Source organism: Diadema setosum, chromosome 11 (genome assembly GCF_964275005.1).
Source record: "Diadema setosum chromosome 11, eeDiaSeto1, whole genome shotgun sequence".
Lineage (NCBI taxonomy): Eukaryota > Metazoa > Echinodermata > Echinoidea > Diadematoida > Diadematidae > Diadema > Diadema setosum.
Window position 1 is genome coordinate 39,225,248 of NC_092695.1, and position 25,355 is coordinate 39,250,602.

The 25,355-nt window shown below is 40.4% G+C and overlaps 1 protein-coding gene across 1 annotated transcript in view; it reads left to right on the forward strand.

Moving 5' to 3' along the window:
• The first annotated feature begins 1,003 nt into the window (after positions 1-1,003).
• LOC140235266 (leucine--tRNA ligase, cytoplasmic-like) overlaps positions 1,004-25,355 on the forward strand; it is a 40,540-nt gene continuing 16,188 nt past the window's right edge. The window contains 22 exon segments of the mRNA XM_072315298.1: positions 1,004-1,098; positions 4,068-4,218; positions 5,898-5,985; positions 6,541-6,621; positions 7,478-7,615; positions 9,634-9,795; positions 10,547-10,791; positions 11,903-11,946; positions 11,949-12,127; positions 12,263-12,427; positions 12,757-12,921; positions 12,923-12,952; positions 14,810-14,993; positions 14,996-15,038; positions 15,297-15,379; positions 15,676-15,814; positions 16,611-16,832; positions 18,614-18,729; positions 18,991-19,268; positions 20,581-20,721; positions 21,165-21,299; positions 21,810-21,914. Coding sequence (XP_072171399.1) covers positions 4,073-4,218; positions 5,898-5,985; positions 6,541-6,621; positions 7,478-7,615; positions 9,634-9,795; positions 10,547-10,791; positions 11,903-11,946; positions 11,949-12,127; positions 12,263-12,427; positions 12,757-12,921; positions 12,923-12,952; positions 14,810-14,993; positions 14,996-15,038; positions 15,297-15,379; positions 15,676-15,814; positions 16,611-16,832; positions 18,614-18,729; positions 18,991-19,268; positions 20,581-20,721; positions 21,165-21,299; positions 21,810-21,914 — 2,889 coding nt within the window. The 5' untranslated portion in view covers positions 1,004-1,098; positions 4,068-4,072.

Sequence of the window (25,355 nt, forward strand, 5' to 3'; positions counted from 1 at the left end):
ATGAAATCCGCATTAGAATCGGCTTGAATCCAACGTTCAGTCTTTATGTTCCTTAGTATACCAATATACATGCTTTAATGATGCCCATTCATCACCCTTCCGCCTCAAAAATAATTCTGCAATGTGTCCAAAAAAAAAAAAAAAAAAAAAAAAAACATCTGCGTGAAAAAAACTACCACAACGAAGGATCTAGGAACCAATAGTACACGATTTTTTTTTTTTGATATTGGATCACCAGTTTCATGCATTTATTGTAAGTTCAAGCCCACTCCACCCCCTCCCCGCCCCCATGATGCATCGCAGAAGGTACAATGGCAATGACAATGGGAATGAATTAGGTATTTATAGGGCCTATGATATATTTCTGTATACGCCTAGTTATAGTGGTCCCTCGATATCATGGGGGCATAAAGAAGAAATTCAAACATCGAATATGCTATAAATATCATCAATGCCAATAGATGGCAAAACATGATAATATTTACAGTGAAATCACATATTTGTGAGAATGATAATAATAAATGGCCTTTCTAAGGGGGACCTCCTGGTTTCAAGTGGTGAAAATAAAGTACCGGAGAATTTACAACGCGATATCTGGGCCCTGCATGAATTGAAGACTGCAATTTATAAATCTAACGCTATTGAAACATGCAATATATTTCATTTATAGATGTTCATATTTTCTTTAATAATAATAATGTAGTATTCTTTCGATCTCATCTTTTGATTATGCTGAAATGGCGGAAGCTGGAGTTTGTGCAAAAGACTCGATCGCAGCCCCCCGGCCGCTGTGGCACATGTACATTTGTGGGTTTAACAGCACATCCTGAAATTTGGGCTGTGTGAGGTGCACTCCTCCCATTCAACGTCACACATGTGGAACCAGCGAGAACGAGAGTCACGCCGGATTGGGCTTGCGGCATTGATCTGATGAAACTCCAATGCAATGACATGTGTACGCGTGTGAATATCCATGAGCGCTTGCTTTGCGCTAGCTAGTTAGAGACGTGTACAACAAGCGTTGTCGCCCGCTAGCTGAAGTAGTGCTGTAGTGCGTGGCAAGAACACAGTGTTTAGCTGATTCGTGGAGAGCTCAAGGTGAAGTATGGACTTTTAAGATTTTTGCATGAGTATTCTTTAAATACTGGTCAAACTGTTCTAGCGCTATAAAGCCCTGTGATGTAGTAATACAGCTGTACGGGCCATGTAATGCCAAGTGCTCCTGAAGTGTAGTCCCATGTGCTTGTATATTTGATGGGACACCATGTTCGCTCGAGAAGAAGGGAGACATGTGAGAGGAGAGAAAACATTTTTCAACGTTTTTTTTTTCTTTTAAGTTTTAGTGATGATCCCCCCAAAAATACGACGCCCCATTTTTTACTCAACTCCCATCAAAATATCGCCCTCTTAGCTCTTTTAGAATGGGAACCTAGAGCTGTTATCACACAATTTTATTTTTAGCGCATAGCGGGGGGTACATATCAAACACGGGGGGGGGGGGGTAGTTTGCAGGCACAAACCCTTGTTGGTCGTATAGGAGTCTGCATGCGCCAAGACTAATACACGCACCACTACACTGCAGCCTCTCCCAGAAGCTTCAACCAGGGAGGTGGAAGAAAGATGGAGTGTGCTCTTCTGAGTTTCCTTTGAAGTCATGCGTGGCCCCGACAGCGTTTTTTTCCCCCTCCCGTAATCCCATTACTCACGCTCGGCACACTGCAAGTCGTAAATCTTGTGGCGGAAATCACGACGCGAAATGCATTGTGGTCGGGGAATAAAATGGCGTCCTACGGTGTAAGCACAGAACTCGTGTATTCTGTAAAGCAGTGGTGTAAGCAGTGGTGGTGGATCTGGCGATCGTGATTTTGACGGAGACGAGTTTGTTGAGGAGGAATTGCTTTTAGCAAATTCAAAATCACATTGACACAGCAACTTAACGAAATTTGATTTGCAATTGAAACTGAAACTCAGAAAGTTAGTTGGGCCTTGGCTTGGAAATAGGAGGCCAAGGCAAGGGCAAGGCTCGGGACACTGTTTAATAGCGCAGCGTCACCTCGGGTACGCTGCCTAGCAAAAGCATACCTAACGTTAGTCCTAGCTAGTAGACTCTAGTATTTCACAAACTAGAATCTAACCACTGTTAAACGTTAGATTCTACTAGCTCCAGAGGTGTACTCTACTACTTTTTAATTCAATTTTTTGTAACGTAAGCATGGGGTAGAGTCAAGCCGATTACCGGTATTTACCGATGAATGATCGAGGGAGAGTGAGGCGAAACACTGTATACTAAGCTCTGTTTTTCCCCCTAAAATATACTTACAGCATCATACATCTAGGCTTTTATAGATATCATCTTTAATTCTCTACGGAAAATTATTATAATCAAGGCTGATATGTCTAATTTACACTTTTTAACACTCAACTTTCCATTCCAATATGTATTTACTAGTAACTCAAATTCACCGAAACAACGGCAACGAACGCTGTCCCGACGCCTACGCGGCGGCCCTACAACAACTCGACGAGTACGCTGAAAAGCCCCAGCTCGCTCGGGTGCAGACGAAAAAAAAACCCGCCTCGGTCTCTATGAAGCACTACTTTTACACTCGAACTGTTTGAAAACACGCCCGAACACGCTCATGTAACTTATATCATTTTGAAGATCAAGGTCAGGCCTACCTCTCTAACTATAAAAAAATTGCGGAAATGTGCGGGATTTCTCATAATCGATACAGAAACAATATGATGACATCTCTAGCGCACAAAACTTACTGCTCAGTAACTCCGTTGTTTGTGTACCGATTTCGCTGGTTCAAACGGCAATCTCCTCAGCACAGTCTGCTGAACCAGCGAAAGGTATAGACATACCACGCTACCCAATTCTTGAGCCATAAGTTGTAGCTTTCGAAGGGGGTCGTCTTTCACTGAATGTAATAGACTGCCAAAATTTTGAATATGACGTCATATTGTCGGTGCCACGCATCGCTTCAAAGCCCGATTTTTACGAGCGTGTGTTTATGGAAGGCCTGGAAAGGAGATCATGTTGCGTCACTCTAGTGCGCCGGAGGGTGATGGGTGGACCGATAAGGCCAGATTTTGACATATTTATCACAGAATGAGGGTTGGATTTCAAGACGTTAATCGGTGTAAGACCACTTGATTTTTTCTCTGAGGGAAGCTCTCAGAGTGCCATCTCCATCTTTCTTCCACCTCCCTGCTTCAACACAGGGCCTATGGGACAGTGCCAAAGTGGTGCATGTAGTAGTCTTGGCGCAGACTCCTTTACGACCAACAAGGGTTTGTGCCTGCAAACTAGGGGGGGGGGGGGGGGACATAAGGAACTCTCGAACAGAGCTTGGCCTAGCTGGTAGTCTAGTAACATCTGTTATGTGTGGGTGGTATCCTAACCTGTAACTCCGGAGCACTCCTTCACACAGTTATATCAGGGAGGTGGACCTCCCTGGTTATATGAAGCGTTCGGGCTGTTTGATAATGACTAATGGTGAGGCCAGGATACATAGTTGCCTATATTAAATATTCAACAATATGGTATTACAACATGTGACTTTTCGTTGCGAATCCAAGTGTCGTTTTGAATGATGAGTTGTTTACTGAATTGCAAGCATCGCAGTGCACTTGATTACTTCACTAAATTGCATACAAGTCCTTGGGACGCTGTTAGTGTTACTGGTTACAGCACCCTGCACCGGGGTTACCTACTGTAACCTGGCCTGGCCTGGTGCCTGGAAGGAGTCGGCAGATCTACTAGTACCTCCAGAAAGCTGGATGTTGAGGAGATGAGGTGTACAAAATCAAGAAGGTGTGTACATGTGTAAAGTAAAGTCTATAATTTGTTTTGTTGCCATTTGACCTTTGAGGCCATGGATGAGGGAGTCATTGGAAAGTGTTTGATACAGATCAAATGTGGTTGGTTGTCATATATTTAGTTGGTATGCTGGTATCAGTGGTACCTGGTAGTACACTACTGAAGTCATTAAAATTTGCTGTTTAATTCAGTATATCTTTTCAAACTATATGTGTGTGAATGGATTACAATTGTACTGCAGACAAAATGACTGAATCAGTGGAAACAAAACGCAAGGGAACCTATAAGGTCAAGACCCTGCAGGACATTGAGGCGAAGGTGCAGAAGATTTGGAATGAGCAGAAGATATTTGAGGAGGATGCTCCAAAAGATGCCAAGGGACCAGGACCTGGGTAAGGGTTCTGGAGTTTGTTTTTTTCTTCTTTCTTTCTTTCTTTCTTTCTTTCTTTCTTTCTTAGTTTGTTTTGTTGTTTGATTTCTTCTTTCTTTGTTCTTTGTTTGTTTGTTTGTGTTTGTTTTGTAGGAGAATAGTACTCACATATGTGTGTCTCTGTGTGTTTTATTTGTTGCCTTAGATCACAAAAACCAATACAGAGGTATCAGATTGAACTATTGAATGTATTGAATTTTTTTTAATTTTTTAATTTTTTGTTTTTTTAAGAGTAGATTCATGACTTTAGAATTATATTTATATTTTCAATGCTGTAAATTTTATGTAATCATTAACTTCGGATGTTCATAACCCACTTCAAAATAGCTTTGAAGTTTGTGGTCTGTTGAAGTGCATTGCTAGCTCAATCTTCATTGCATGTGGACCCCCCCCCCCCCCAAAAAAAAAAAAACAAACAAACAAACAAACAAACAAACAAACAAACAAACAAACAAACTAGAAAGGCACTCCGAGAGTGCAGACCTCCGCCAAGCAGCTACTTTCCACAGATGATCTTGCTCTTCCCAAAGAGATTTTTCTCCTCTCCACCCCTGGGAAAAAGCTCTTTGGGCTCTTCCATAGAGATCAGTGATTTCCACCCATAGGCATACATATGCTGAGAAATCGCCCGATTTCCCAATAAAGAAGCCTTTGTTAAGTCATAAACTCTCAGCTGCACGGTGCGTCTCTCTCTAGCAGAAAGTGGAGCACACGCTTTAGTGCACGTATGAAAACCTCAAAAATGCGCAGCTTGAACTCCCAAGTTCATTGACCCTACCTGCCAAAATATCAAAAATTCTCGGATCACTACCAAAATTTAACCATCTGTTACTTGTGTCATGCTCATCCTTTCCTGTAAGTTTCATCCAAATCCATATACTACTTTTTGAGTTATTTTGCACATGGACAAACAAACAAACAAACTAACAAACCAACAAACCAACGGTAACGAAAACATAACCTCCTCCCTTGGCGGAGGTAATAATAATAACAGATAAGAAATTGGGGCATTAAAGAACTCTTAGATAGTGGCAATGAGTGGATAATCAGATTAGTGGAAATTATTATTTTTTATCAAAGCTGCTGCAGATATTGTCCTAAGAGATTTTTAGGCATTCATGCAAACATTTACCTATCTCATCACTGGAAAACATTGAGTACTGACTTCAGATGAAAAAAAAACAAAAAACAGAAAAGGAAAGGACTCATGCACAGTTTATAGACTTGAATGTGGCCACATCTTTAGCATTTATACCTCTGCAGAGACTCACACTGCATAATGACATGCAGTTAATAAAAGTCCAGGAATTGCATTGGGAATGCCACTAGAAGAAGGACAAGAAGGAGAACAAAAGAGAAATATGTAACTTAATCTTGTCTTTATCTCAGAATAAGTGTTGAAAGGAGCTTTATAGGGAAGAAGATAGAATGGATAAGTGCAGACCAAATTTGAATCCACTGACACACCTTTTTGGTAGTGAAAGTAAATTTATCTGAAATAGAGATGTTACTGATGACAATGATGGTTATGATCACTAGTTTGGCTATGGATTTTATTATTATTATTATTATTATTGTGCAGTTTTTGTTGCTCCAAGGCTACACCTCTTTTTTTTTTTCTTTTTTTTTGTGTGTTGTTAGAAAGGACAAGTACATGGTGACCTTCCCATACCCGTACATGAATGGACGTCTCCACCTGGGTCATACTTTTACCTTCTCAAAGGCTGAGGTAAAGAATATTATACTATTGATTTTTTTTTTTTTTTCATTTTGAAATTACAGAATATACTGTACATTGAAGGAATGTAGTGAAAGTAAAAAGCAAACAAATGTTGCAAACAGAAGAAATTTTGTATGACATAGTCAAATGAAAGACTTGATTTGATTGCCCCTCCTAATATATGTGATTCACTGTCTGTTCCAAGTTGAATTTTATGCTCTCATTAAGTCCGTAACTTTTGAGATGGCGGTTGTAAGATTTTTTTTTGCTCACAAATACACAGCAGTTTTAAAGTATTTTTTTTTTTTATATGTGAAGTTTAAGTATTTAGGAAATGTTTATAGAGTAGGTAACAAGAAGTATACAATGACAATTTTTTACATTCTTCAGAATTAATTGAATGAAATATTTGAATATAAATATTCTTGAAAGCATGACATTTTGTGTGAGTATGCTGACATTATGTGAATAAGCTTGGCCATGAAGGAAGAGTTACCTTTTGAAGAGCTCCTCAATGTCCGGCAAGTACATTTTGTGTTTGACTGCTTTTCCCCATATACATAGTTTGCTGTTGGTTATCAGCGCATGAAGGGCAAGAGATGTCTGTGGCCATTTGGACTTCACTGTACAGGAATGCCAATCAAGGTATGCTTATGATTTGTTGTTTGTTTGTTTACATTTTCCATCTGACAAAAGATGGCTGGATAGCCTATATTCAGCTGCTCTGGCTGGTCTTCCATGGGGTCCAGTTGTATGTACTTGGGGTGGACCATGTCAGTGGGTTATGCTCCATGCTCTTTGTGATAGATGAATGAAGCGGAATCTTTTACGTGCATGAGTTGTTACGCTCTCTCTCTCTCTCACATAGGACTTCCATTTTATGTCCTATCCGAGGGACAGAATATTTTGCATCTACTAGATGGGATAGCATGATAATACACAATAACTGATAAACAATAACATCAGATTCTCTTTCTTTCCTCCACAAACCCATCACAAAAATTATTGTTTTGTTGTCACTGTCATGGAAGTAGTTATTGTACTTTTGGAGTTTAAGTGTAAAGCAGGAAATTTCTTTAGTTTTATGCTTTGTTTATCCTGATTGAAAGTATATCATATAGAACTAATTTTCTTATGACAATTGTACTTGAGTCACACACTGATATCCTTATTGTTGGCATATCGTCACCCTAAAGCACATATTCTTTCATTGAATATAACAAACTGTAGATGCATGTAACTTTTTGTGTTTCAGATGGAAGTCTGCTGCGAGGCTGTTTTGCTTTTAAAGTCAACCTCTTGTGGAGGAGTTGAAATTACAGGGAATCACTCATTCAAGAAAAGAAGCCAACTTTTCCCAAGTCAATGTTTGTGATGTAACACACACTTAGACATGAAGTTTTGCTGGGACACAACAATGAGATCCTTTTTGGTGGTAGTTTAATCAATGGAAAAGGGATTTTGCTGTTGATGAAGTAGATTTGATGTTATCTTTCTGCAGGCATGCGCTGACAAGCTGAAGAGAGAGATGACGGAGTTTGGCTGTCCCCCTTCATTCCCTCCTGAGCCAGAGGAGGAAAATTCAGCTCCTGTCGAGAAGGGAGATGTTGTTGGCAAGGACAAGGCTAAGGGCAAGAAGGTAATTATACACAATGATGTTTTGAGTAGTGAGAAGGGCACAGGTTGTTTCCACCTCTCTCATGGCAGCTGTAGCAGGTGGAGTCATTGTGCAGTGGAAGATGAATTAAAAAGAGTGGGGGGGGGGGCACTACCAATATTCATAAAGTGCCAGGTAAGATGATGATGATGTAAAGATGATACGAGGAGTGTGTTGCCACGGAGGCATGAAGAGATTGACAAATTTGATAACCGTGAATTAAATTGTCATTTTGGCTGTTAATTCCATGTATGCGAGAGTAGGTATGCAATAATAATCTGCACAGAGTTTTTGGGAGTATTTTACACATTTCCCTGTGTACAAAGTTTTATCATGAATATAATGTGCAGCAGCCAGGAAAATCTTGTGTATATGTGGACTTCCGCAGAGCTCTCAATGTGTGGTTGTGTGAAACATGTAGCAATCAAATGTTGTGGTTATTTAGGTACTTATGTGGTGTGTTACGACCAAAATCACTCTGAGAATGATCGCACAAAAGAAACAATCAACTAATGTTCAGGCGGTTTATTAACAGTGATATTGTGGGTACAGCCTCGTAATCGGTTTTCACATCAGTACAATAATGATCAATAAAACAATCATAAATCAGTAGTGGATTCACTTACACGAATCTGAAATCAGGTAATCCTTTAATTGAAAAGGTCCAAATGCGATGTTCGGTGCACAAATGAATAATCCTTGACGTGCCGATGAATGATTCCTCCGACGTAACTCCAGAGGCACAGGTTGCGTTAATCCACGTTATTAATCCGGGGTAAAAATCCAAGATATACGTCCACAGCGAAACGTGCAGAATCCACAGGAAACGGGCAGAATCCAAATGTTATGACGACCACGTCCAGTTGATGCGTTGAATGATGATTCACTTTATAATGTCCAGCAAGGAATCCAGCCCATCACAGCTTTGCCGTAATAATGTCCGTTGACACTAAAATATGGAGTCTATCTCCAATGTAGGCAAATTAATTCTCTGCAGGCAAAATGTCTCCCAGGCCTTATCTCCACAAACGTAACAGGTCAGCAGGTAACACAGGACTGACTATAACAAGTCGCTTCAGAGCCAGAAGTGACGTAACTCTCAGAGCAGAGGTGTTGGGTACTCTGCCTACTGCAGAATTTCTCCGGCTTATATACTATCCATTCACCCCTTTCTAGTACATTCTGTAATTTTCTCCAACCTGGGGCTACATACCTGAACATACTAGCAAGTCCAAATTCCAGGAATCCTGGATGACTCACTGCCTAATATGTGCATAACATCATTGCCAAAATTAACTACCAATCACATTGGGTTACAAGGGCAGTGCCTCACTCAGCCAGCACTTCCTAGAATTTTCTGGAATGGGTTAAATCATTCTAGATTGAGTGAGCTATAATGTATTTCCTGTCACATGCATACATGTACTGTAGCTACATTGTATACCATGTAGAAAATTCTCCACTGATCTGGTCAGCCTGTATGTACTATATCTATATCATATAGAATGTTCTCCATTATTCTGGTCCACCTGTGTACATACACATTAAAACAACCATGCATACAGCCTTGATACATGTACATAACTACTTGTGTGTGCATTTGTGACAGGTGTAGCTTATTAGGGCCACCTTTTTGCGTAACACAGAAATTTTAAATCTACTTTATCTCTCATGGTGTGAGTTGTCAGGATGTATGAGTTGGCCAATGGTTGAATGCAAACAATTTTTACAGGAATTTAATGGCCTTGCTGGCATGTAATACAAGTATGCCTATCATGCTCAACCAGGCACATCATGTCATAGAAAGACAGAGAAAGAAAGACAAATATCTTTGATCTGAAAGCATAGAACTCACACTGTAAGAGATGGCTACTTTAGCAGTGAGCGGACCATGAAACACTATCCTAGCATTCCAGATCAATTCAGAATAGTAGTAGACCAGTATTTGCCCTTTTAGTGTTGTCTGATTTCATTATTTTATTGTTTCTCGTTTCCCAAAGAGCAAGCACCTGGCCAAGACCGGAGGAGTGAAGTACCAGTGGCAGATTATGGCCAGTATGGGTATCCCTGCAGCAGAAATCCCCAAGTTTGCTGACGCAGCTTACTGGCTTGATTACTTCCCACCCTTGGCTAAGAAGGACATCTCCCGTATGGGCTGTAAGGTCAGTCATTGTCACCCATCCCTTCCCCCTGACCAACGTCTTTTATTACTTCACTTCAGTCATAATTACCCCGTAGGCAATTACCCTGGACCCTTTCCCTAACTCTTATCCTAATCCTAATCCTGAACCTAATCCTAATCCTGAACCCAAACTCTATCCCTAAACCTACCCCTAATCTTTACTCTAACCTTATCACTAACCAGTATTTACCGGGGGGGGGGGGGGGGGGGGGTAATTGCCCTGATATGCATTACATGTATACTCTCGTTTTATGTGATTTTTATCCCTTCACAAAGATGTCCTTCCTTCATGTGTTTTCTGGTCAATGTCATCCAACCTGTTTCTCCCTTCCCCTTCCTCCGTACTTCCTGAGAATCATCAGTTATTTGTGTGGGGGAGTTTACATTTAGTATGTTTTGCAAATATAATATATTTTACAAATTGGAACTTGTAAAATCATTTTGACAGTGGTTGAATTCGAGATCAAGAATGACAATGACAGATTGAGAAGAACGTTTTATCTCCTTTTAGGAGAAAGTTGGTGATTTTTCACCTTGGATGCAGCACATGTGTGTAACAAGAGGCAATCATTCCACAAGCAGTTCATTTCGTGTGAATCAGTCAACTGGTGAAATGTACTGTGTATACAATACTCTTGTGATCCCTGCTCATAGTCTCCCAGATGGGCTTCAAGGTTTCTCAGTGTCATCCTGTCCCTTCACATGTTTTTGTGGGTGTATTCAATCATTAGGTCGATTGGCGTCGAACATTCATCACCACCGATGCCAACCCTTACTACGACGCCTTCGTGCGTTGGCAGTTCCTGTTGCTCAAGAAGCGACAGAAGGTCAAGTTTGGCAAGCGTCATACAATCTACTCACCCAAGGACGGCCAGCCTTGTATGGACCATGACAGGCAGTCTGGTGAGGGAGTTGGTCCGCAGGAGTACACCTTGATCAAGATGAAGATGAAAAAACCATACCCAGGAAAATTGAAGTAAATGTTTGTTTCATTACATGAATTTCAATCTCATTCTTGCTTTTCCTCCCTCATTCACAAAAGATTTACAGCAATAACTTAAAGGGGATGGCTAGTAACTGATCAATGGGAATCAGTGGGAATGCTGGGGATGATTGTTCCAATCCTTGTGGGATCCATATAAGAGTACATTATATATCTATTGTTGTTTGAAAATTATTTGCTTCAGAATGGTCTCATATTCAGGTAATGTGCAGTTTAATGTTTCCATGTTAGCATGCCTGTACAGTGACGGGGCGATCCATAACGAGCCCGTTAACGATCGCCCCATCACTGTACAGGCATGCTAACCTGGAAACATTAAAACTGCATATTACTTGAATATGAGACCATTCTGAAGCAAATAATTTTCACGCAAGAATAGATATATGATGTACTCTTAAATGAATCCCACAAGGATTGGAACAATCATCCCCCAGCAATCCCACTGATTCCCACTGATCAGTTACTAGCCATCCCCTTTAACTGTCTTACAAAGCACTCTTATATGCTTACTGTTGCTTTTTGAAAATAAAGTTGAGTCTTTGCATCTGATTAACAAATCGCCCTACATCAATGTATTTACGTTGATGTATGGCAATTTGTCAATTAGTTGCAATGAAAACATCTCGATGGAAGAGTGTCATGAATTTGAAAAAGTTGAGTCTTTCTGTTCTTCATTCCCCCCAGCCTTGTAAATGTCATGGGGCATTTCCGTAGTCATTCATTCACTTATATGTATATATGAGAGTTGTTAGCATTCCTTGCAATGCTCGTAAGCACTCGGGTCATTTTGTGGAGAAGTTATTACTTTGTAAAGATTTATGGGTCTATGTGTGTCTGTGCATGTGTGTGTGTAAGTGTATGAGCATGTGTGTAGGAGTGACATTTTGAGCAATGAATTATACAAACAAGACACTCTGTGAAATGCACTTACAAAAGAAAAATCTTGTCCAAAAATTTAGAGTTTCTATAAGAGACTTCTGAATCAGTCATGTGAGATTTAGAAAGTGGACAGAATTCTAGCAGCTGACATTGCTGGGTTGACTGCCACAAATGAATCTTTAACATCTGACCTTTAACCCCTTAGGTCAGTGGAGGACAAGGACGTGTTCTTGGTGGCTGCCACTCTGCGTCAGAGACCATGTATGGTCAGACCAACTGTTGGGTGCGGCCAAACATGCCGTACATCGCCTACCGGACTGCTTCGGGGGAGATTTTTGTCAGCACACGTCGGGCAGCGAGGAATGCCTCCTACCAGGGTATGACCACAGCCAATGGTGAAGTGGACATAGTGGCAGAACTGACTGGACAGGTAAGATATCAATTATCTACATCTTGTAGGAGTATCATTTCTCTCTGTCTCTGTGTATCTCTGTCAGGTGTTTTTTTTCTTGACTTTGGATACCTTTTTAACATTTAAACTCATCCCCTTGCTCTCTCTCAAAAGGATATCATGGGCGTGGCCCTCAATGCACCCCTGACATCTTTTGATGTCATCTACACCCTGCCCATGATGACCATCAAGGAGGACAAAGGAACGGGTGTGGTCACCAGCGTCCCCTCCGACTCTCCAGATGATTATGCTGCACTCAGAGACCTGAAGAAGAAGAAGGTAAGTGTAATAAAACCAACCAGTTTGAGATCTAGGGGCAAGAAGCCGAGATGAACAAGTAGGGGCAAGAAGCCGAGATGGACAAGTAGGGGCAAGAAGCCGAGATGGACAAGTAGGGGCAAAAAACAAACAAACCACAAAACAGATTGTCAAAGATCTAGTGGGAGAAGACCAACTGGTCAGTGATCCAGGGGAAGAAATCAGAGTAAGTTGTGAGTTTTATTTCATTAAAGTGGGCTTTAATGAATAGATATACATCATGCAATATGACTGCAAATATATTTTGAAGAAAAAGGCAATAATGATAACATGATGGATTTGTTTCACAGGATTTCCGTGAGAAATACGGCGTCAAGGATGAGATGGTTCTGCCATACGAGCCGGTCCCAATCATTGAGGTGCCAGACTATGGCAACCTGTCGGCCATCAAGGCCTGTGATGAGTTCAAGATCAAGAGTCAGAATGACAGAGACAAGCTGCAGGAAGCCAAGGAAGAAGGTCTACCTCAAGGGTTTTAATGACGGGGTGAGTCTAGCACAAACCAGGCTTTTGTGACTCTTTTTTTGTGTGTGTGTATGTGTAATTGGCAATAGCTCAAAAGGATGATGGTTGTCAGATTTTATCATGGGCATTCTAGTGTCAACAGATGCTTTAGTTGCCATAGGCTGTCAATACGTAGCCATTGATTTGCAGCCTTTGGAAGTTTGATGATACCAATGAAAAACCTGATCTTAATTCAATACAAAAAGGAGTGTTGCACATGCTCATTGTGTTTTTAAAAGACTTCCAAATTGACCTCAGTAGGAAATGCAGTTGTTGTTGTTGTTGTTGTCTTTGTGGGGGGAGGGGGAGGAGTCTGATAGCTGTGAAATATACTATTCTGTGTTGTGCAGGATTGTTCTTTAGTTGAATAAAGAATATGATTAACTGGGAGTAAGTCTGGAGGCTGTTGTTTTTATGCCTCCGCCACGAAGTGGTGCCGGAGGCATTATGTTTTCGGGTTGTCCGTCCGTCCGTCCGTACGTACGTCCATACGTCGTACGTCTGTACGTACGTCTACGTACGTCCGTACATCCATCCGTCTGCTTTCGTTTACACGATAACTTGAGTAATATTTACTGGGAATTTTACCAAACTTGGTCCAAGTATGAAGTATGATGGGGCAATTATTTGATTAGATTTTGGGTGAAATCGGCTGAAGGTCAAAGGTCAAAGGTCAAGGTCAAATCATGAAATAGTATCCTTTTACGCGATAACTCAAGACTGGATGGAGCAAATTTCACCAAACTGTGTTGGAGGATGATGTATGATGGGACAATTACTGGATTAGTTTTCCAGTGAAATCGGACAGAGGTCAAAGGTCAAAGATCAAGGTCAAATCCTAAAATTTATCTGTTTACGTGATAACTCAAAACTGGATGAAGCAGCTTTCACCAAACTTGGTCCAAGGATGATGTATGATGGGACAATTTAGTTGAGTAGATTTTAGTGACATTGGCAAGAGGTCAAAGGTCAAAAGGTCAAGGTCAAATGCTACAAATGTTGCAATTTCCCCCATATCTATGCAATGCCCGAAGGTATTTTCTTGAAACTTGGTGTGGACATGTACTACTGCGTAAAGATTCTCCAGAGAGAGTTTCATGTCATAAGGTCAAAGGTCAAAAGGTCAAAGGTTAGGTGAAAATGTTGCAATATTACTTTTCTCTCAAATGCTTCAATGTATCTTCGTGAACTTGGTACATATGCATGTACTGTCTGGCAGGGATTATCTAGGGAATTTAGGGGTCATGGGTCAATAGTCAGGGGGTCAAAGGTCCAGGTCAACTCCTCAAAATTTTACTATTTCCATCATATACTAGTATATGCAATGCTTGCATTATTAGTTTCAAAACTTAATACATGCATTACCTAATGGAGATTCTCCGGGAAATTCCAGCCAGAAGGTCAAAGGTTAAGGGTCAAAGGCCAGGTTTCAATGCCCCCCCCCCAAAAAAAAAAAAATCTATTTATACTGTCATCACACTCTTTCTTCGTACCTTGGAAATTACTCATTGCATAAACTTTCCCAAAATTCCCCAAATATGTGTACCTGCACTCTTAGAAAATTATAGCAAACCCAGTTCAAGACATTTCTGACAAACCTGTCATTTCAATATTTTGCCAGTTATGTGAAACTGTCATGGATCACACATTGTGAAGACATTTTACTATACGCCTATTGGGAGAATCATGCATTATGGCGGAGGCATCAGTCGCCATAGCGACATTTCTAGTCTGTTAATATTTTATGCAGTTGCTCTATTCTTTGAACTTTCATCGGTGTTGTGAGGTTTGTGAAATGATTTCTATCTGCTGTCATTCATTCCCATCCTTTTCCGTCAGGTTCTGATTGTCGGAGAGTTCAAAGGGAAGAAGGTCAAAGATGTCAAGAAGGATGTTAAGATGAAGATGGTTGGGGAAGGTTTGGCCGTCCTCTACTTTGAGCCAGAAAAAAAGGTTATGTCAAGGTCAGCAGACGAGTGCGTGGTGGCACTGTGTGACCAGTGGTATCTGGACTACGGCACTCCCACTGGCGTGCTCAGGCAGACAAAGCCCTCGCTGCCATGGAAACGTAAGGGATTAATGATGTAATAGATGATTGTATGAATGTATTTGACAACTAAGAAAACATAACAGAACAAATGACAATGTTTATCAGCTCACTTGAGCTGGTTTTCATTTCACTTTGGAAACTTATTCCTAGCATACATGGATGCTTGTGAATTTGTTTACTGTATCAGGATTTAGGTGATATCGATATCAAGATATTATTACAATTATTGCTTGTATTATTTCTCTTCAATTTTTGCTTTATACTTTTGATCTGCAGGTACTCTGACGAGACTCGCCAGAACTTCATTGCCACCTTGGACTGGATGCATGAGCATGCATGTTCAAGATCTTATGGACTGGGTGAGTGCTATTACATGCTTTCATGTAAACACCTGACCTCTAAAATGATATCCTGTGTTTAGTTCAATTTGATTTAATTTGTATAGATTTGTCAGTCCATTTCACATTGTGGTATTCTCTTTGTTCTGGGTCCCTTCCCCTCTGGAGTATCAAAAAACATCTACGTTGAAGCTGATTCTACTGTCAAAATGTTTTCAATGTAAGACACCTATAAAAGAGGATGATACCCTTCTTCCCCCCCCCCCCCCCTATGAATCTAATTTTGTCTCTGCTTTATGGTTGCCCCCGGTAACCAGGATCCAGGATGCCTTGGGATGAGCATTACCTGATTGAATCCCTGTCGGACTCCACCATCTACATGGCCTTCTACACTGTCTGCCACCTGCTACAGGGTGGGGTGTTCAACGGACAAGGCCCCAGCCCACTCCACATCAGGTAATCATCTTGACTTTTCCTCCATTCTATTTCAGTTCTCATTTCCTCCCTTTGTTCTCCCCCCACAATATCTTTTATCTATCTGTTTATCAATCAATCAATCTATCTATCTGTCTATCTATCTATCTATCTGTCTCTCTGTCTGTCTGTCTATCTATCTATCTGCCTATCTATCTATTTATCTGTCTATCTATCTATTCTATTTATCTATCTATCAATACATATCTTACTGATTGTAGTTTGTCTTTATATAAGGAGCATATCAATGATAAGTCCTGTGTGAGTATATTTCCAGGGTGAGGCAGCTGGTGATGTAGTCTAAGACATGTTTGAAACTTTCCCTTTTTTATATGGTGTTGATATAGCCATGGTAATTCGTCTAATTTTTCTTGTGAGTGACAATGCTTTTCTGCAATATTTTGTTTGTTAGTCTTTACCCACTTTACCCACTGATTTTCTCTTAGTGTGTCTGTAATTATAGAATAAAATAATTGATTGACATGGGTCCAACAGACGCATTCATTAAGAAGACAATATAAACGCCAAATGTTTAAACCCAGCCGCATGAGGTCATCTTGCAAAAAAAAAAATTGCTAGACCTGTCAGAATTTGGCTAAAAAAGCAAGAAACATTTTAGAGGTACTTAATGTATGTTATGTAGGTGTAATGCTCTCAACAGAATGTAGTATACAGTGTAAAATGCTCTGAGCAGCTTGATGTGGTGGAGAATAAGCATATAAGAAACAACTATTATTGTTATCATCATTAATAATCATGTCTTCTATTAATTTTGTAGAGCGGATCAGATGACACCAGAGGTGTGGAACTACATCTTCTTCACAGAGAGCCCATTCCCTGCATCCACTGGGATCCCAAAGACCAGTCTGGACCGGCTACGGCATGAGTTCCAGTACTGGTATGGTGCTGACCTGCGAGTCTCTGGCAAGGACCTGATTCCCAATCACCTGACCTACTGGCTCTACTGCCACACTGCAGTTTGGCCGGAGGAAGAGAACAGGTAGGGTGATGTGGCTGGTTGAGGGCACTGTGAGGGCGCTCTTCAACCTCCAAACACTTTTTGATAATGTACAATACTAAAAAATTAGTATTCAGTGACAATATAAGTACTGCAATATGATCTAGTGCAAAGCTAGTTTGCCTGCGATCTGTATAGATTCATATTTAGTGAACATTCAAATAAAAATTGGCATCAGTTTTGCATGATGCAGAGAATCATGTTGTTTGATCTTTTACAGTGCTAACCCATTAAAGACGGGCTGATTTTGCTACAACACGCATTTCCCATAGACACCTGCCCTAGTATACTCGGGACTCGTCCTCAACGGATAAAGTGTACCTTGCAATCTCTGAGCATTCATAGCTCTTGTGCAAAGCTGGAAAATCAGTTCTCCATGAATGTGAAAGTTTGTAAGTTTAATCTGTTGCCTTGTAAGGGTGCCTGACAAGCTGCAAGAATTCATCACATGTGGCCAGTAGAGGAAAAACAGTTCTCAGTAGTCCCATCATGTGTGATGAAATGGTAGCAAGTGTCACGCAATCCTTTATTCAATGTAGTCATAGTTGCAGGTGGATTGTATCCATTCGAGAACGAAGTGCTCTGACAGAGTGAAACGTGCTAGACTCAGGAGTACAAACTGTGGTGTACTTATGTTTCCTGAACTGCATGGTTAGCATTTCACCATGGAACATAGCCTTGTCAGAGGTCTGTACCAGATATTTTTGAAACATACTCTGAGAAGTTTCACAGGGTAGGTGTCATTGCTTTAACCCTAATCAGGCTGGGCTTTTTTGGCTATGCTATAACTGGGGGGGGGGGGATTCCGCCCCCCTTCAGATCTCGCCAATGGAACGCGTGATCGCGCCGAAAATCGGCACACGTGACGCCCGCGACGTATACTATCAAAATGTATGGTTGCTTTCTCCGAAAAATTTTTCTTATATTTTATATTAATTAATTATTGTAATTTATGCATAAAATCAGTTTTGGGCTCTAAATCACTTATTAATGCTCTAATTAAGCTAATTTCTTTTTTAAAATGTTTCTTGTATCATTCTCCTAAGACATAGGATAAAAAAAAATCTGTATCGAAATTAATTTCTTATGTATTTGATTGTTTTTTAATTTCTTATGTATTTCTTTGTTTTTTGACCTTTTGTTTTTGTTTGTTTTTTGGCCAAAATTTGTCACAGACATTTTTCGAAGCTTTATTATGCTAAAATAAATTAATTTCGTCCATTCTAAGTCAAGATATGAATTTTTATGTGAATTAATTGAAAAAACACAATTTGCATTGGATTTGTACACATAATCACGTTTTGGAGCAATTTTGGGGTTGACAAATTTTTTTCGAACGGGCGTCGCGTCAAAAACGGTACGCGCGGGCGCAACAATTTTGGTCTCAAAAGTTGTGCGATACTTGAAAGAAAAAAGTCATGAAACATTGCGGCGGGAGCTTATCGCGCTGCGAAGATATTGCGCGAAACGTCAAGGGGGGGCGGATTCCGCCCCCCCCCCCCAGCCTGATTAGGGTTAAGTAATCATAATAGAGAACATGTATACCTGTCACGATGCAGGAAAATTATTAATTGATGAGTGAAATACATTTACTAGGTTGTATATATGTGTAGGATCGTAGTATACTTACAAAAGACATACTTAAATTGCTCCAGCATTGTATTCCATGTCTTGTTGCAATGTGTAAGAACTGCTCTGGAAGTATTCTGTTAATGTACGGATGTGCTCATTTAGGTATTCCGATATATATTTTTCTCCCCAAGATGGCCCAAGGGAGTGCGCTGCAATGGTCACTTGTTGCTGAACAATGAGAAGATGTCTAAATCAACAGGGAACTTCCTCACTCTCTCAGAAGCTATCAACACTTTCTCAGCTGATGGTGAGAGTTGACTCTTTTTGTCTGCTTGATTCAATGCACTTAGAGCATATGTACAAATGTAGTTTTTGGAATGCCTGTTCGTGTCTGTTCGTGTATGTTTCTTTCTTTTTTTCTTTTGATAATAGACACACCAAACTAATGAGTTCTAGTAACGTGCATGTGCAAATTCCTTTTTTTTTTTAAAAGTGGGAATATGTTTGTTTGTGTAGAATTCTACCTTTGGGACATGTTCTAATGTTTTTCTGCACACACCCCACACAGGGATGCGGTTTGCTCTGGCTGATGCTGGGGATTCCCCTGTGGAGGACGCTAACTTCCAGGATGCGGTGGCCGAGTCTGGGATCCTGCGCCTCTACAACTTCCTGGAGTGGGTACGGGAGACTCTGGAGAGGAAAGACTTGTTGCGTTCGGGACCGTGTGACACTTTCAACGACCGTGTCTTCGCCAGCGAGATCAACCAGGCCATCGTTGAGACGGACAAGCACTTTGAGAGGATGATGTTCAAGGAGGCCCTCAGGACAGGCTTCTATGAGTTCCAGGTACAGGATTCAGGACATGCTAGTTTCAGAGTTTCCTTTTTGTGTGCATTGAGCTTACATAAGTCAGTACACTCATCATAGATTTATGTTAAACAAAGTATGTCTTGTCAGCCTCTATTTCAGAAATTAGACCCTTCACTGTAAATGATGTAGAGTAATTGGACAGACTAGTAACTATTATACATCAGTCTACAGAAGTTCTTGAAAGTCATGGTAATAGATGTCACAGATGTTGCAATGAAAGTTGGAATTATGACAAAAATATTATTCTGTTATTTTTAGAATTGAATGTGCAATATATTAATTTGATATCATATTAGCATTTCTTTGAGACAAGGGGTTTTCGTGAAATGAAGAGGAGTGTTGATCTAGTCAAGAGTTGTTAATATGAATGTGTCTACAGCATGTTCCATTGTGTTTTGAAGAAAGCTTCAGTGTATTCTGAAGAAATGGGACAATTTCTTTTACTCGTTATGTTCCACGTTTGCACGTCCGACTCAGTTGACGGCATGCCAACTTCGCATATTCTGCTCAAATGCACAAACCCGCCCAAACAGATCTATAAATTGCCAAATACTAGTACCACAGTCAAATAAAAACATATCTCGTGATTCCATTCCTGTTGCATGGAGCTTGCATTTTATGTGGTGAATGACTATCAAGTAGTGTGTCCAACTGGATTTGCGAGTAAATTCTACTTGTCTGTGACTGTTTTGTGTGCAAAAGTCGTGCCTTTACAATGATGTAGCTACCAGTCATTTGAAAGAAAACCAATCACAGATTTGTCAAAGGAATTTACATCAAAGCAATGCTTGGCCTTTTTTCTACATCTCTGCTCATTATATGCCCAGGATAAGAAAAATCTATGAAAGTTAAATAGATTTGAAAAACAGAATGTCTTCCCAAAGCAGGACTCAAGTTGCTATCTCTGAATAATGTGGCACACAGGGGCTTTGCGCCATGGCACATAAAGAGTTAAACACATTGTTCAATACCTGAACTTAAATGAATTATCAAAGAAGTATTTGAGGCTGGCTTGAAGACTTTTTTTCAGTCTGACTTTGTTTTAGAATGTTTATATACAAACAGAACAAGACACAAGATTTTTTATCAATAACTAGGTCACAGCACTTTTAGGATAATGAAAATATGATTTGGCCATGTCTCCCCTGAAGTCATATTTGCTGGGGTAAGAAAGATTAAAAGTCTATGAGTATTTATAGAAAATCTTGATGAATTTTTTTTTCAAGAAAACTTCAGGTATATCACAACCCCTTGGAACATTGATGTAATGGTTGCTTGCTATTTTCAGGCCATGAGGGACAAGTACAGAGAGCTGTCAACAGAGGGCGTGCATCGAGATCTAATCCTGAGGTTCATTGAGATCCAAACTCTGCTATTAGCTCCATTCTGTCCTCATCTCTGTGAACACATCTGGTCCCTTATTGGAAAGGTCAGCATTTACTCTCAGATATATGCATTTTGTATTTCATAAATAAAATATTTAAGATATGCTCCTCAGCATATTTATTTCTTATTTCTCTCATTCAGGGTTATTATCTTGTATATATATATACCTTTAGTTAATCTACTAATGATTCATGTACTTCTGATTCGCATAGACATTCCTGATATTTAGTCTGTCTTGATTTGCTATTGGTACAAAATTTCTTTGTCCAGATTTTGCTTATTCGTGGAAGGGTGACTGCATCACATGTTGATCTCGTAGCTTTTCTAAGACAGGACTGCCATATCTGGAATTTAAAAATAAACCAACAACAGACTATAATGATTTGCCGTGATGGAAAGAAGAACATATAGAAGTACCAATATCATCATCAGTACTAATGACATCACAAGTCTCTATTCTCTAATGATGACATCTCTTCCCAACAGGAGGACCTGTTGATGAGAGCCAAGTGGCCTGAGGCAGGTAAAGTGGATGAAGTCCTGGTGCGGTCATCTGAGTACCTCATGGACACGGCCCATGAACTTCGTCTGAGGGTCAAGAGCATGAGTCAGTCCAAAAAGGTAGGAGGACAAACCTGGGCATGAAATTGAAGGTGGATAGAGAGAGTGTGCAAAATTTTGGCTGTCTAAAAATAGTGGGATATTGAACTGGTGAATATTATTACAATATGTACAACTTATTGTGCAATCTAGTAATCACAGTGGTCATATGATCAGGTCATGTGATCAGGCCTGCAGCAGTCATGACAGGTATCTACCGTAAAACAAGGAATGTTCGCGCACATTTTAATTTCGTGAATTTCGGGAGTGCCAAGATTCATGAAATTATAATGCATACAAAAGTTCTTTTCTACACTATATGCTTTGAATGCCAGTGGCAATTCATGAAAATTTCATGTCGCAAAAAAGGCTGTCATCTGCAATTCGTGAAAATTGCCTGCAGCGAATATATAATGTTTTACAGTATGTATTCTTTTCACTATAACATTTGCAGAATATGATTTCTTTATTTTATATGTTTGGGTTGATGTGTTATTATCTTCATTCCTTCCTTTTTCTTTGTCCATGTAGAAAGGAGCACCAGCACAGAAACCAACTCATGGTACCATCTTTGTCGCCAAGAACTTTCCACCCTGGCAGGACTCCGTTATGACCAAAATGAAGGCATTGTATGAGGTAGGAAGACAATCTAGATAGCAAACTGTTTTAAATCCCCCCCCCCCCCATATTGATCATAGGTGACCAGTGGAATTAGGGATACACACTGATTGTTGATATTTTCAGGTAGTATTCCTGTAAAGTTAGAGGTCAAAGGTCATCCTTAAAAAAAAAAATGTGCTTACTCTGAGAAGAACTTCTGTTAGAAATGTAAAATATTTATTTATCTGGCAGGAGGGTAGATCTGAAAAGAGACTTTTAAAAGCAGCAATACTGAAAGTCTGAAATCTATGGTTAGAAGTCATTGGACTTGCAACAACAATTACAAAAATCAAAATTTTTTTATCTGTATCTCATGCTTGAAATGTAGGATAATAATGTTAGTTCGACATAAATTTTCTAGTAAAATGTGGAATATTTGAGCAAAGTAAAAGTGGATATGATCCAACTTCCAAGTTAAAGGTCAATGGACTTAATGTGAAAATGTAGGTCAAGTTAGAAAAACTTTTCTTGGAATGACCACTTTTAACTAAGTTAGTGTTGTGATCACCCAAACATGGAACCTAACAAATCTGGTGTAAATCTCAGTCTTCCCCTGCTCTATCTCTCTACATGGTTATCTCTCAATCTACCTATCTTACTATCAGTTAATTCATCTTTCTATCCATCTATCCATATACTTATCTCTTTCTTGTCTGTGCATTGTTTATCTCTCAATCTACCTATCTTACTATCAGTTAATTCATCTTTCTATCCATCTATCCATATACTTATCTCTTTCTTGCCTGTGCATTGTTTATCTCTCAATCTACCTATCTTACTGTCAGTTAATTCATCTTTCTATCCATCTATCCATATACTTATCTCTTTCTTGTCTGTGCATTGTTTATCTCTCAATCTACCTATCTTACTATCAGTTAATTCATCTTTCTATCCATCTATCCATATACTTATCTCTTTCTTGCCTGTGCATTGTTTATCTCTCAATCTACCTATCTTACTATCAGTTAATTCATCTTTCCATCCATCTATCCGTATACTTATCTCTTTCTTGCCTGTGTATTGTTTATCTCTCAATCTACCTATCTTACTATCAGTTAATTCATCTTTCTATCCATCTATCCATATGTTACACCCGTCCCGATGTGGCAAGGGGTGTTTAAAAACTGTGTACTGAAGGAAAGGAAAATGCCACGTCTAGTCACTATGGATGCAGGGATGAAAGTGTGGGGCTCAAAACCACATCCATCGTGATGAAGGCATTTTTCTTAGAAATTGAAGAGACTGGGTAAACTCCACTCTGATTTCAGGGGTGGGTGAAAATAAACTTGTGAGGGTAAATTTCCCTATTTATACAAATGCATGTATCTAGAAACTTCCAAAAAATTTAGGGGGGGTCTATTTTCTTGGGGCCTTTACACCTTCCCCTCCTAAAACAAATGTCGTCCCCGACATTTCCACATATACAAAAATATCCTCTATTCCATTTGATGTGTGTTCTCAGTGATGTTCTATTTACAAAACTCTGGATCACATACATGGCTACAAACCCATCATCTAGCACTTCAAACAATTTACGACTTAGACCATCTGATGACAGGGAGTTTAAAGAGAGTATTCGATGCAGCTTTAATACTGCACTCCATCATCAGCATTACTCCACAATACTGAAGCTGGCATTGAACAAAGTCACCAGGGCGCGCGTTCCCTGTTGATACTTAAAATTCAACATAAATCGTACAATTTTCTCCGAATACCTCAACCTATATAGCATAGTACATGTCATCGAAATAGCCGTGATTACACAAAAATATTTTCTAGGGCTTTTGCAGATCTGTTTCCTCCCGTTTCCTTTTACACTGTGTACTTAACGTAGAGGAAACTTGCAAGTATTTAACTTCTAATCTGCCTTCTCTCCTATTGAAAATCTGGCTATACTCTTTCTCCACACTGCGCAGTGGTTTATACTTATACTCTGATTTTGGTAATCACCTCTTCGTTTCGTCGTTTTGACAATTCGCTTTAACAATACATTTTCCTATAAATACACAATAATGTTTCAATTATTCTACTATATGTTCGTCATCGGTCCTTTACTTGTGTGTCCAGTCCATCGTCTCAGCATGCTGGGGTGGCAGTCTCGTCCAGGGTGGGTAAGCGGTATGTTGACCATAGGCCTGGCTCCTGGGATCCTGGGTCCACTGCGATGTCGGGAAACTGGCTGCCGGGTGTACAGAAAGGTGGGGGAAAGATTGGTATGGGAAAGGTTGCATGTTAAGGTATTGGTTTGGGAAGGAGAATGGAGGTATTGGAACTGCAGAGTTGAAGTGCTCGTTGTTCTGGTATGCCAACGGAGTTTGGAGAGCTGGTATTGCACCGATTGTCTGCTCTTGTGTAGCTGGTGTACCCAAGGTGTCATAGCTTAAGACTTGTGGTGGTCTACGTTGTCGGGTAGGGCGGGGTTGTTCGCTTACTGGAGGGACAGTATTCTCTTGTTCGTCGTCAGTGTGATTCTGACATTGTCCCATATCTGTGGGGTCTCCCTGAACATCTTCATCAATCAGATTGGGCGTATCGTCCTGTGGTAATTGATGAGGTTCTTCATTGTCGTCTACCCTTTCTTCTGGTTCTGAACTGACTCCAGGGCTGCATTGTCCTGAGTTTTGACGTCTGGCAAACTCTAGGTAGTACTCGCTCTCTGAGTCATCCGAATCACTGTCCTCCAGGGGTTGTATGTGGTCGTCTGTCAGTCTTTGTCGGGGTTTCGGGCTTCTGCTGGGTCTCCGTTTTGATTGTGTTGGTGGGTTTGGGGTGACTGGGATGGTGGGTTCCAAGTGGTTACAGGGCAACAGATGATTTCTATGAAGCACTCTTGTGCGACCTACTCCTTTCTCTGGTTTGACCTCGTAGACAGGCAAGTCATCTTTCTGAGAGATTACCCTGTAAACGTCATCTTCCCAGAACCTTCTTAGCTTGCCTGGACCGCCAGAGCTGGCCAGCTTTTTCACCAGGACACGATCTCCTGGGTGGAGGACAGTGCTGCGTACTCTCTTATCATACTGTATCTTCCCCTGTTCCGCGGCGACTGCTGTCTTCCTCCTGGCTAGCTCGTATGCTTCAGTCATCTGCTCCTTCCACTTCTCTGTGTACTCCTCATGGTCCCTCGGGGCCTGCGCATCCTCCTCGTTCTGCAAGCCAAATGCAAGGTCAATTGGGAGGCGTGGTGACCTCCCATACAACAGGAAGAAAGGTGAGTATCCTGTTGCGGAATGACGCGTGCAATTGTATGCATGTACTACCTTGTTGACATGGTCTTTCCAGTGGGATTTTTCTGTCTCCGTCAGTGTGCGAAGCATGCTCAGGAGGGTGCGATTAAATCGCTCAACCTGGCCGTTTCCCTCTGGATGGTAGGGGGTAGTGTGCGATCTAGCGATGTTGGTGTGTTTGCACAGCTTGGTG